The sequence below is a fragment of the Portunus trituberculatus genome, chromosome 34, assembly GCF_017591435.1.
Source record: "Portunus trituberculatus isolate SZX2019 chromosome 34, ASM1759143v1, whole genome shotgun sequence".
Lineage (NCBI taxonomy): Eukaryota > Metazoa > Arthropoda > Malacostraca > Decapoda > Portunidae > Portunus > Portunus trituberculatus.
In genome coordinates, this window is record NC_059288.1 from 152,501 (window position 1) to 165,610 (window position 13,110).

The 13,110-nt window shown below is 41.6% G+C and overlaps 1 protein-coding gene across 2 annotated transcripts in view; it reads left to right on the forward strand.

Moving 5' to 3' along the window:
- Nucleotides 1-6,198, forward strand: part of LOC123512698 (alpha-(1,3)-fucosyltransferase 7-like) — a 22,495-nt gene extending 16,297 nt beyond the window's left edge. For both annotated transcript variants that reach the window (XM_045269212.1, XM_045269213.1), the window contains 3 exons: nucleotides 2,346-3,488; nucleotides 5,199-5,341; nucleotides 5,792-6,198. In XM_045269212.1, coding sequence (XP_045125147.1) covers nucleotides 2,346-3,488; nucleotides 5,199-5,341; nucleotides 5,792-6,053 — 1,548 coding nt within the window. In that variant the 3' untranslated portion in view covers nucleotides 6,054-6,198. The remainder of the gene's footprint in view (nucleotides 1-2,345; nucleotides 3,489-5,198; nucleotides 5,342-5,791) is intronic.
- The last annotated feature ends 6,912 nt before the right edge of the window (nucleotides 6,199-13,110 follow it).

Genomic DNA, 13,110 nt, shown 5'->3' on the forward strand with positions numbered 1-13,110 from the left:
TATTTGCTATGTATCCATCTCTATCTAACTAGTATCTATTTATCTATACACGTTACAAGAGGGCGTCACTTGTGCTGTGACTCCCGATACGAGAGATTTCTTTATTACCTATAACGTTATTTTTTAGTTTAACCAATTCTAACTCTGAATTTTCGCACCAAAGCATAAAGTTATCTAGTTGGTGAAACGGAAGATGCCCAATAAAAGTGTCCAAACTATTCAAAGGAGTCAGTCAACTGTAGCACTCAGCCATTTACCATTCGATCGATCAAAGTCCTGATGAGCTACATGCCAGAGTACTTAGGGAGGGTGTAGAGTGTAGACAGTATTTCTGAAGCACTTAAGTTGATCTTTGAAAGATCACTTAGGTTTGCTGAGATACCTCAGGACTGGAAGTTAGCTAATCTTACACCAATATTTAAAAAAGGTAGGAAGGATGATGCGAATAATTATAGACCGATCAGTTTAACTAGTATAGTATGTAAGATACTAGAGAAAATCATTAAGGGTAGTATTTGGGAGCATTTAAATGAGAATAGATTAATTAGAGATACCCAACATGGCTTTAGATCAGGGAGGTCCTGTCTTACAAATTTGCTCGATATCTTAGAATATATTACCAAGGAGTTAGATGATGGAAATAGCATAGATGTTATATATCTAGATTTTAGCAAGGCGTTTGATAAGGTACCGCATAGGAGGCTAGTGTACAAATTGAGACTACATGGGATAGGGGTAGGTTAGTTGATTGGATTAGTGAATGGCTTTCTGATAGGAAACAGAGAGTAGTATTAAATGGGGCAATGTCTGAGTGGAAGGAAGTGGTTAGTGGGGTACCCCAAGGATCAGTGCTAGGACCTCTTCTTTTCTTGGTGTACATTAACGATTTAGATATAGGAATTAGTAGCAAAGTATCAAAGTTTGCAGATGATACTAAGATAGCATGTGCAGTACAGGGTGAAAAGGACAATTACAGAATACAACGAGACCTGGACAGGCTGATAGCATGGGCAGACAGGTGGCAGATGGAGTTTAATTCTAAAAGTGTCAGGTTATGCATTTAGGTAAAGACAACACAAACTTTAGCTATGAGATGGAGGGATGTTGGCTAGAGGCAGTAGAGGAAGGAAAGGATTTAGGAGTAGTGATAGACAGGACTATGAAATTTTCAAAGCAATGTTTAGAAGCAAGAAATAGGGCAAATAGGATCCTGGGTTTTATAAATAGAAATGTTAGTTATAAAAGTAAGGAAGTGGTGCGTAGCTTATATAATTCCTATGTTAGGCCCCATTTAGAGTATTGCATACAGGCCTGGTCACCCCATTATAGGCAGGATATCAACATGTTAGAAGCAGTTCAGAGAAGAGCAACTAGGATGATACCAGCATTAAAGCGCCTGGAGTATAGAGATAGATTAAAGGAATTAAACATGTTTTCATTTGAGAGGAGATGTATAAGAGGGATATGATAGAGTTATTTAAAATGTTCTCAGATACAAACTACATAGATGTGAGATCTTTCTTTACCTTAGAGGAGGAAGTAGGACTAGAAATCATGGCAGGAAGATTAGAAAGCAAGGCTGCAGGTTAGATATAAGAAAATATTTCTTTAGTCATAGGGTGGTAGACTTCTGGAATGCATTGCCAGAGAGGGTTGTAAATAGCACTAGTTTGACAATGTTTAAAAACAGATTAGATAAGCACTTAAATTTATTAGATTTATAATTATGTATAGCGCTGCATGATAGTTTTTATAAGAAATTTACTATAGTTAAACAAGACATGATCCCCATGTATGGGGATCACAGATTGTAGAGGAATTCTCTGCAGGACTTAGCCCTGTTAATGGGCCAAATATTTAGCATTAGTATATAATGTATTGTGTACTTGTAAGTGTATCTTTAAGTACTGATGACGAGGTCGCTGTGCGACTGATACAGGATAACCTAGATGGGCCCTGGTGGCCCTTTGTTATCCTATTATTTATGTTATGTTATGTTAAGAAGACGTGACACTGTGAAAGTCATTGGTCAGTGAAATATATAATAATAATAAGTAAGTAATTGTCGAAAGAAAGTCAAATTATTTTTTTTTAATCAGTTTCTCAATATCTGATTCTTAACTCCCTCACGCTGTCAATATGAAGTTACTTAAGTGTGTATTTCACCATGGTCGCCTGCTGGTCACCCAACCGGTCTTCCCAATTACGGAGCGAGCTCAGAGCTGTGTGTGTGTGTGTGTGTGTGTGTGTGTGTGTGTGTGTGTGTGTGCGGTACTAACACTGATCCTTGTGTTTCTTCCCCCATGCCTGCGTGCCTGCGTGCCTGTGCTGGTGCGTTGGTGCAGGAGGCCAGTGCAGTAAGGCAGAGGATGATGAACGTGTGGCGAGCCGCGAGGGTGATGCGGCTGCACTGGCTGCTGATCCTCTCAGCGTCTGTGTTGTTACTCTTCAACGTGCTGCTGTCCACACAGCGGCGCCGGTTACCACAGCAGCAGCAGCAGCAACTCACGTCTTCAGCTGAGGTCAGAGGTCCATGGAGAACCTTCAAGGGTCAGCTGCCAGACAAGGCGCCTCTGGTGCAGAGCGAGTTAAGCTCCGGAGTGAGGGAGGAAGAGAACTCAGCCCGTGAGGTGCTGGACGTGGAGGGCGCCGAGGCGAGGCAAGGCCATAACCCTGACGTGGACGCCGCCAACGAGGTCAACTCAGTGGAGCCAGACACCAGTGTTGGTATGCAGCTGCCGACAGGAAACTGGAGGAACTTGACGGTGGAGGAGATCTCCCACATGTCTGTGCTGGGGAGGCGGATGTTCCTGGGGGATCAAGCGGGCACAGTGAGGAAGAACAAGACCTTCACCATCCTCGTCTGGAAACACGGCAAGAGGCTGGAGAGGCGCTTCCTCAAGCAGTACGGCAGCGTCATGATGGAACCCTTCAGAGATTGCTCGGCGCAAAACTGTCGCCTCACCTACGAGGACGCTGCGGTGGCGGACGCTGACGCCATTTTGTTCCACCTGCACCAAACGAAGGGGCCACAGAGCTTGCCGAACCGGACGCGACTGGACCAGCGGTGGATCTGGCTGACGGATGAGAGCTCGTATAATACCTTCCTAGTGGGCAAGGAGAGGCGCCTTGAGGCCTACAACGGTCTCTTCAACTGGTCCATGAGCTACAGGATGGACAACGACGTGCCAGTCCCTTACGGCCGCACGCTGCCCCTCACACCGGCCGAGGCAGCGGCACACAAACCTGTAGACTACTTTACCCTCAAGCCCAAGCTGGTGGCTGTCATGGGTTCCAACTGTGGCGGCAGAAACAAACGATGGGGCTACATCAAGGAGCTGCAGAAGCACATGACGGTGGACACGTACGGGGGCTGTGGCACCCTCAAGTGTCCGGGCCACTTCATCAAGGACTGCCCCATCCTCGGAGACTACAAGTTCTACCTCGCCTTCGAGAACTCCAACTGTAAGGAGTACATCACAGAGAAGGTAGGTGGCTCTCTAGTGGGCTGGCGGGCTGGCGGGGGCAAGGAAGGGCAGGGGAGGGATGGAAGGTCGGTATTCTAAAATCTGCTCTCTCACCACGACCATTACCAAAGACCATGATCGGCCAGGGTCTCAAGGCTGCTTCTCCCGTTCATTAAGTAAATATATAGTTAATCTTTCACTAAAACCATTGAAAACATCCTTGTAAACCCATGTGACACCTGCAAGTAAAAACTAACACCTTTTCAATGTAGTGTTGTGTAGCGCGTCAGTGTTTCAGAATACGGTGTGTCAGGAGGGAAGTACTGGTTATGATCGTGCTTAGAGTGAACCGTATTGTCTGTATACGCCGTAGTAGGCGCAGTGCTCATCGTCTGTGTGCAGTGTTATACTTCACACCACGCCACAACGTAAATGTTAATGCATGTCTCTACTCACTACTCTTCCTGCTCTCACCTCACCCTCACCATATTACTATTAGTCCTTCTCTCGGTATGTGGATGACGAATAAAGAAAAAGTAACAACACGCCATCAACACACACACACACACACACACACACACACACACACACACACACACACACTATAAGATATACTAAGTCATTCCTAAAGTGATAAAGTTTCGAGTCATAATCATCTCAAGTCTTCCTCTTCCTCTTCCTTTCTACAGTCCCCGCTCACCACAGTCACCAACCATCACCACACAGCCTTAAAGTATAGTCTGTACTCACCATACACTCTTGGGAGACGAGATGGTGCAGAAATTAAGTAAATAATGAAAGTAAACACACGTACTTGTTCCCGAAACGCGAACTGTCAACTTGTGTTAACCATTGACTTGATGCGACTTGTATTAATATTACATTACCTTAGATTTCTAAGTTTCTTTTCATCTTTTATTTGTGCTTCTTATTCTGAATCATATGAGTTTATTATGGCCAACCAAACGTAGCAGCTTTCTAGTTAAAGATTAAATTTGATTGAACGGACGTTCAATCATCGACTTGAAATGAATCGCAAATATCGTTATTATCCATTGTTACTATAATACTATAAACATAACTTTATCATCACAGCTTAACTTTTCAGCATTGTTTTAGTTACGATGGGCTCATTTTTCCGTGTACTTGATTTTTTTAATGTTTATTAGTCACTTATAATACTATTTATAGCCTACTCCATACTTACTTTGAAAACGTTGCTGACAACTACTACTACTACTACTACTACTACTACTACTACTACTACTACTACTACACTACCATTACATACTACTATACTACTACTACTACTACTACTACTACTACTACTACTACTACTACTACTACTACTGCTACTATTACTACTATACTAACATTATTATTACTACTACTACTACTATACTAACATTACTACTACTACTACTACTACTACTACTACTACTACTACTACTACTACTACTACTACTACTACTACTACTACTACTACTACTATTACAATACTAACATTATTATTACTACTGCTACTGCTGCTGCTTCTAGACCGCTACTATTACCACTACTATAACCATCTTATCTCACTACTATGACTACCACCACGTACCACCAGCACCACCTGTGCCTACCCACTAACAACACACCACCGTAGCGCCCTCGACTCACTATCGCTGTGTGGGAGGGAGGGAGGAAGGAGCTCTAAGCAGTGGGTGAACCGACATTCCGTTTTCTTCCCAGGTGTGGTGGAACGCTCTGGAGAAGGGTGCGGTTCCAGTGGTGATGGGGACCAAGGTGGAGGATTACAGGAGAGTGCTTCCACCTCACTCCTTCCTGCATGTGGACGACTTCCCAACCCCGCAGAGCCTCGCCCAACGCCTCATGTAAGAGAGAGAGAGAGAGAGAGAGAGAGAGAGAGAGAGAGAGAGAGAGAGAGAGAGATGTACAGTACGTGTGTTTATTTTACTCATTATTTTCCTGTTTTATAATTAAGTTTACTTTCTCCTAGTCGTCTTTTTCTTCTTTTTATAACTGAATTTAAACATTTCTAAAACAATCCCCCCCTCTCTCTCTCTCTCTCTCTCTCTCTCTCTCTCTCTCTCTCTCTCTCTCTCTCTCTCTCTCTCTCCGCTTTAAATCCTTGTATAAGTCTAACACACACACACACACACACACACACACACACACACTACTCGTTGAACAACAAAAATCATTCCTCTAACATCCCAGCTCATTAATCTAGCCACATCTTCACTACATACACACACAACACTCAATGAGAAATCTGAAACAACTCACAGAAAAAGAGAAAAACACTTACTCTCATTCAACAGGTATCTGGGCAGCAACAAGACGGAATACAACAAGTTTCAAGCGTGGCGGAGTCAGTTCAAAGTGGTAAATGAACACGGCTACTTTCAAACCCCTGTCTTTCACTACTGCCGTATTTGCGAGGCTCTCAACTACAACAGCCAAGGAACCAAAGTGTACAATGACCTCGAGAACTACTGGGGGAAGTCCAAATATTGTTACCCGTTCGAGTGGGAACAAAAATTGAAAGCCTATTCCTCCACCACTTCGAAATCTAAAACATAAACTCGTATTCCTTTTTCATTCTTTGTTGTTATTGTTATTCGTGCGTATTCTAAGATACGTTCTCTATAAGGACTGTCTCTAAGGCCCATGAAGATTTAGTAGGGTTCTTATTTTAACTTTTTTTTTTATTGATGAGATAGAGAAATTTTGTCGCCATAACTTCAGAGAGAGAGAGAGAGAGCATGTGTGTGTGTGTGTGTGTGTGTGTGTGTGTGTGTAGTAACAATGGCAGGAAATGGAGCAGGTGGAAGGGTGAGAAAGAAATGTAAAGTGAACGGCAAGGAAGGAAGGAAACAATAAGAGGAAACAGATAAACAGATACTAGAGGTGAAAGGTGGAGTACTCTGGGTCTGGGAAACTTGCATTAAACTATAAAAGACGAGTGTAGTGTTCCCAACTATATATATATATATATATTTTTTTTTTTTTTTTTTTTTTTTTTTTACATTACAAGGGCACTGGCCAAGGGCAAACAAAGTGTTGGAAAAAAAAAAATCCCGCTGGTTGCCAGGCCCTGTTAAGAAGAAAGTAGAAAGAGAAAAAACAAAAAAAATCTAAAAGGAGGGTCCAGTTAACGTAAGAGGTGTCTTGACACTCCTCTTTTGAAAGAGTTTAAGTCATAGGCAGGTGGAAATACAGACACAGGTAGAGAGTTCCAGAGTTTACCAGTGTAGGGAATGAAGGAGTGAAGATACTGGTTAACTCTTGCATTAGGAAGATGGACAGAATAGGGATGAGAAGAAGTAGAGAGTCTTGTGCAGCGAGGCCGCAGGAGGGGAAGGCATGCAGTTAGCAAGTTCAGAAGAGCAGACAGCATGAAAACAGCGGTAGAAGACAGATAAAGATGCAACATTGCGGCGGTGACTTAAAGAATCAAGACAGTCAGTTAGAGGAGAAGAGTTGATAAGACGAAAAGCTTTAGATTCCACCTTGTTTAGTAAAGCTGTGTGTGGATCCCCCAGACATGAGAGCCATACTCCATACACGGGCGGATAAGGCCCTTGTACAGAGCAAGCAGCTGGGAGGAGAGAAAAATGGACGAAGACGCCATAGGACACCTAACTTCTTGGAAGCTGATTTAGCAAGAGTAGAGATGTGAAATTTCCAGTTTAGATTTTTAGTGAAGGATAGACCGAGTGTGTTTAATGTAGAGGAGAGGGAAGTTGAGTGTTATTGAAGAAGAGAGGATAGTTGTCTGGAAGGTTATGTCGAGTAGATAGTTGTAGAAATTGAGTTTTGAGGCATTGAACAAAACCAGGTTTTCTCTGCCCCAATCAGAAACAAGTGAAAGATCAGAAGTTAGGCGTCCTATAGCATCTCGCCTTGAGTCATTTAATTGTTGTTGGGTTGGGCGTCTGTTGAACGCTGTTGAATAATGCAGGGTGGTATCATCAGCATAGGAGTGGATAGGGCATTGAGTCAGATTTAGGAGATCATTGATGAATAATAGAAAGAGAGTGGGTGATAGGACAGAACCCTGTGGAACACCACTGTTGATAGTTTTAGGGAAGAACAGTGACCGTCTACTACAGCAGCAATAGAACGATCGGAAAGGAAACTGGAGATGAAGGTACAGAGAGAAGGATAGAAACCGTAGGAGGGTAGTTTAGAAATTAAAGATTTGTGCCAGACTCTATCGAAGGCTTTCGATATGTCAAGGCCGACAGCAAAGGTATATATATATATATATATATATATATATATATATATATATATATATATATATATATATATATATATATATACGTATAATGACTGCAAGATTAGGCTAAAGACAGACTGACCTTGGCTGAATTACGTGGTATCGTACTTACTTCCCACATATTCTCATCTACACAAATGATAATCTGCTAATTTTCCCGAACCCACACACTGATAGATTGGTAGAAGGGCATGTACTTTGAAATACTTCTCAGCCGCACCACCACCGCCACAACCATCACCACCACCACCATTATATCCAAAACCTTTAGTTTAAATCTGCCTTTACGGGATCTTAAGGACGTTTCTTTGCGTATTTAGTGACGTTTCAACAAGGTTTCTATAGCATTAAAGGAGGAACATTCTTAAGAACCCGGCTAATCTCTGTGACATTTGAAAATAGTCTTTGTGGGAGAGAAAATTGTTTCTGAAGACTGGTCTGTGAGTTATGCATTATGGAAATGTCTTTCGTACCCATATTTTCACAAGACCAAGATTATAATGCCATGTCAATTAATTAATACTGTTTTATTATATTATTATTCTGCGTGTGTGTGTGTGTGTGTGTGTGTGTGTGTGTGTGTGTGCCACCACCAACCATTGTATTTGTTATCTTTGGGTGTGTAGTTCAATGCTTATCTGTTAACTTTCCCATATTATGTGATGGCGTGGGATGAAACAGCTCACACATCACAGACAGCCTCGTCTTACCTCAATGAGTGGCTAGACACGAGTAATGTTTGTGTAAACATCCCATGTGTACATTCCAAGGCATTCTCAAACTCATGACATGTGTCCGAGATGCTGCATTCCCCACAGTATTATAATTAATCTCATCTTACCACTTTTTGAATAATACACTTTGTTAGTTGCACTTATAATCATTCTGGCTTTACAAATCTTACAATCATGAGGGTATATTGTAGATACGTGATACATAGAACTGTTTTCATCTTCCTTCAAATCTTCCGACTAAGATACTTTTGATTCACTCATTCTAACCCTAAGACTATCCATATAAACGAAGTATGCTCTAAATAACTCATCTTTTCTTGTCTAAAACACTGTGCCGCTTAATTTCATATGCACAATGATTTTATTCTTGACACTCTATTAGAGGAAAGCATTCGTATTATAGTCAGTGGCATGATAATTCATCAATCATATCTTTCTAAAGAATACTTCGCACTCACGCTTTACTCGTTCAAGACTTCAAGTAATGACTCATGATTCTAACCTGTCATTGTTAAAATGAAACCGTTGTTTCTATAGTATTCACCTACTCACTGGCTTTCGCGAAATACGTACAGTACTGTCATGTTATGGGCCATAAAGAATACTGTTTAAAGTGAAGGTTAACCCTGCGGAAATTTTAACATAACAAATATATAAGAAAATTATGTAAGATGCAAGATGCCATCAGACTTACACGTGACAGTCCCTGAGTGAAGCACACCTATCATCCCAATACATAAATCTGAGTAATCTTTTAATCAATGCTCCCTTATGTTTCAACACTAACAGTCTGATTAAGGAGTCCATCCCAATCATCCTTTATATATATCTGTGCGTCGATTAATTTCTGTCTTTCATAAATCTTACTGCTTCTAGTTTGAGGTGGAGGAAAAGACATCACAGAAGGACTCATCTTCCCTTCCACTTGTGTCGTGCTGGTTATCCCTTTCATTCTCTCGTTCCTGATCTTACCCACTCACAACATCCATCTCACCATTCTCACCCCTGCCACTTCCATCTTTCCTTCTTGTGTTTTCTTGACAGGCCACGGCTCTGAGTCAAGCATGCCTAATTTATCGACGCGACACGTGACCAGACGGCGGGTTTCATACTGCGTAGTGTTCGTTATGCCACACCTCACATCACACTTAGGTAGGGTTCACGCGTGCCAATATGCGACTGAGAGTTTACGTACGTAGAGTTTCCGACTCATCCCTTCTAGTCGGAAAGTGTCACACGTAGCGCCTGGTAAGTATCGACTAGATGGCGCCTTGGCGGTAAGTGAATGTAAACAAACAGCTACCCGCCAAGATGTCTTCCTCCAATGATGATGCTGAAGCTGTGGTTGCTTTTCTTGTGGCATCCTGGAAGAGTCAACACAAAAGAAAATGCCCGTGGATACGTTCCTGGCTAAGTAGAAGGAAAGAAAGGAGTGTCTTCCACACTCTAAATTAGCCTACATTTCTCATGAGAAAATTGTAAATCTTAAGAAGACTATGCACAATTGCGATCAAATTACTGACAAGTCTTCAGTCCTCACCTCCAACAAAACCCTGCATTGAGGGAAACAGTTCTTGTAGAGCGGCAGCCATTCGTCGAGCAACGATTTCCGCAAGTTTTTTTTTTCTGTATAATTAATTTCTAGTCCCAGATGTGTTCTTTTTCCCTCACCAACTCTAACATTTTCTTTTCTCTACCTGAGAGACCACATTTTTAAAGCTTACTCCGTGACGTCACGACATAAATAAAGTCGCAAATCGTCTAGCAAGACCAACATGTTGGTCTTGTTTTGCGACTGCTTTCTGCAGTCGCTAGGCACCGATTGTGAGTCGGAATCTCTACGTACGTATAATATCAGGTGTGAACCCGCCTTTTTTTGTGCTTGTTCTTCCTTAACCTTCTTATCACTGTAAAGACTCTTAGAATGGAAACACACACACAAAAAGAGAGGAAACAGAAGGTAACTTTGTCTTTTGAGTAAGTACACAATTTTTTATGAGTGTACCACAAAAATGCTGTCTAAAAACTTGTAACAGTTAAAAAGAAAATTTATTTATTAATCTTTGGTTTGGGAACCGCACAGACTCAGAGAGCATCGCTACACGTTCACGTGTATATATTATTATTGTTTTTTTTTTTTTTTTTTATTTATTTTTTACGTTAAGGCCCATAGAGCCTGTAGGCACACTTGAAGAGTGTATGGGAAGCGCTGTTCAGCTTCCGCCCATTAGTGGCGCAGGCAATTCTATTTATAGTGGTACCCATATTAAGGCACATATCACCCCTGAAGCTCATCTTGGGTGTAACCACCTAGAACCTGGGTATCATGGTGACATGTAGGTAACTTTAAACCACTCGACAAATGACAAAGTGTTTAAGGCTGTATATGGTGGGATTCGAACCTACGCGAGGACGTCTGCCCGATCCCACGCTCACCACCTTATCCACTATGCCAAGGGTGCCTTGGCGTATTAGTATCGTTTTAGCTAAGTCAGTAAAAAGAAAAAAAAAAAAAACATCGTTATGTACAATACTTTTTTTTTTTTTTTTTTTTTTACGGTATCATGTCATCAATATGTCCGTGCTGTGAAGTTAAATATCGTTACCACCGATATTTTCCAGTTTTTTTTTTTTTTACGGACGTTGGACAAGTGCTGTGAGTTTGTCAACAAGAATGCATTGATTTAACTGGGCATCATCCTGTTTTGCATAGTTTGTCACAGCCAAAGTACATGCACAGCTATCTCAAATCAGGTCTTTATTTTTTTATTTATTATTTTTTTTCCATCATTAATGAGCTCCTTATACAGAGTACCAAACTCTCCTTCACTTTTTTCTTTTCTTCCACATTTCATGTATTCACTTCCTTTTCTTTAGCTTGTGCTCAGCCTCTTAATTCCTCTTCACTAAAGATTATGACAGTCATTGCCAAGCAATGCATGAAAATTTGCCCTTACTGGAAATCATTGATGTCACGCAGTATGGAGTCACCACAGATGTGTGTAATTCACCTCGGTCGCCTGCTGGTCACCCAGCCAGTCTTCCCCATTACGGAGCGAGCTCAGAGCTCATAGACCAATCTTTGGGTAGGACTGAGACCACAACACACTCCACACACAGGGAAAGCGAGACCACAACCCCTCGAGTTACATCCCGTACCTATTTACTGCTAGGTGAACAGGGTTACACATTAAGAGGTTTGCCCATTTGCCTTGCCGCACCGGGATTCGAACCCGGCCCTCTCGATTGTGAGTCGAGCGTGCTAACCACTACACTACGCGGTGTGTGTGTGTGTGTGTGTGTGTGTGTGTGTGTGTGTGTGTGTGTGTGTGTGTGTGTGTGTGTGTGTGCGCGCAAGTTCTTTGGTGTGCCACCAATCTCATTAAAACAACATGACAGTAAAGATTCTTGGCAGATCTGAGGACAGGACAGGGCAGGACAGGGCATTCCATTGAAGGAAGAATGAGTGTATATCTTATTACTCGCTGATCGTGACTCTGGTTCTGCTCTCTTCATCACGAACTTTGCACATACATATCTTCTCTTACTAGTCTTCCGATGTGATTTTCTATACAGCCATGAGTAAAGTGTAGTATTAGGCTGTATTACGAGAGAGAGAGAGAGAGAGAGAGAGAGAGAGAGAGAGAGAGAGTTACCTCTTTCCCTTGCTAACAATTTAAATGCACAAAGTATTTTTGCAAGTAGAGATAAATGACTGTCCACTCTTGCCATTCTATTATAACTGTTCACCAGGAAACAGAGGCTAAGTAAGTTTTAACCCTTTCACTCTTACCTAATAGGGTTCCTTAATGCCACACCACACCAGTACCCTGCATTTAGATTTCTTGTGCAGCCTCCACTAAAGGTCCTATTGTCTAGACATTTGTTAATCTAATCTTTTAGTGCAATTCCTTTTATTGTAAGTGTTTGTAAAGAGTTTCTGCAATAGATAATTTTAATGGTGTGCATTGTTGCATATTACAATGAAAGGGCTAAAATATTTATATATGGAAATGTAGACAAAGTGTGTGATACACTCATATGAACAAATCTACTCCCTGACGTGATTTTTTTCAGCAGTGACAATACAATATACTTTTTTAATGTTCAAGCCTTAGAATGAAAGGAAGATAGTGAAGGTGTGTGTGTGACTGTAAAAGCTACCTAGTCAGCTTTCCTCATGTATTGCACCTTATATTATGTTTTAAGGAGTTTTAATTCTCTCTGTTAAGTTCCTATCATATCAGATGGAAAAGATTGATACTAGTGAACTTGTGGTACAGTACATTTAAGTGATTATACTAGTCATTTCATATCATTACACACACATACACACGCACTATTATCATATCTCAAGGTATAATGTAATGTATAATGTATGAGTGTATGAGTGTGTGGAGCTACCTGTGTCATCCTGTGTGGAATCCCCAGCCAGGTATAATGTATGTGTGTGTGTGTGTGTGTGTAATTCATCACAGTCGCCTGCTGGTCACCCAGCCAGTCTTCCCCATTACGGACTGAGCTCAAAGCTCATAGACCGATCTTTGGGTAGGACTGAGATCACATCACACACTCCACACACCGGGAAAGCGAGGCCACAACCCCTCGAGTTACATCCCAT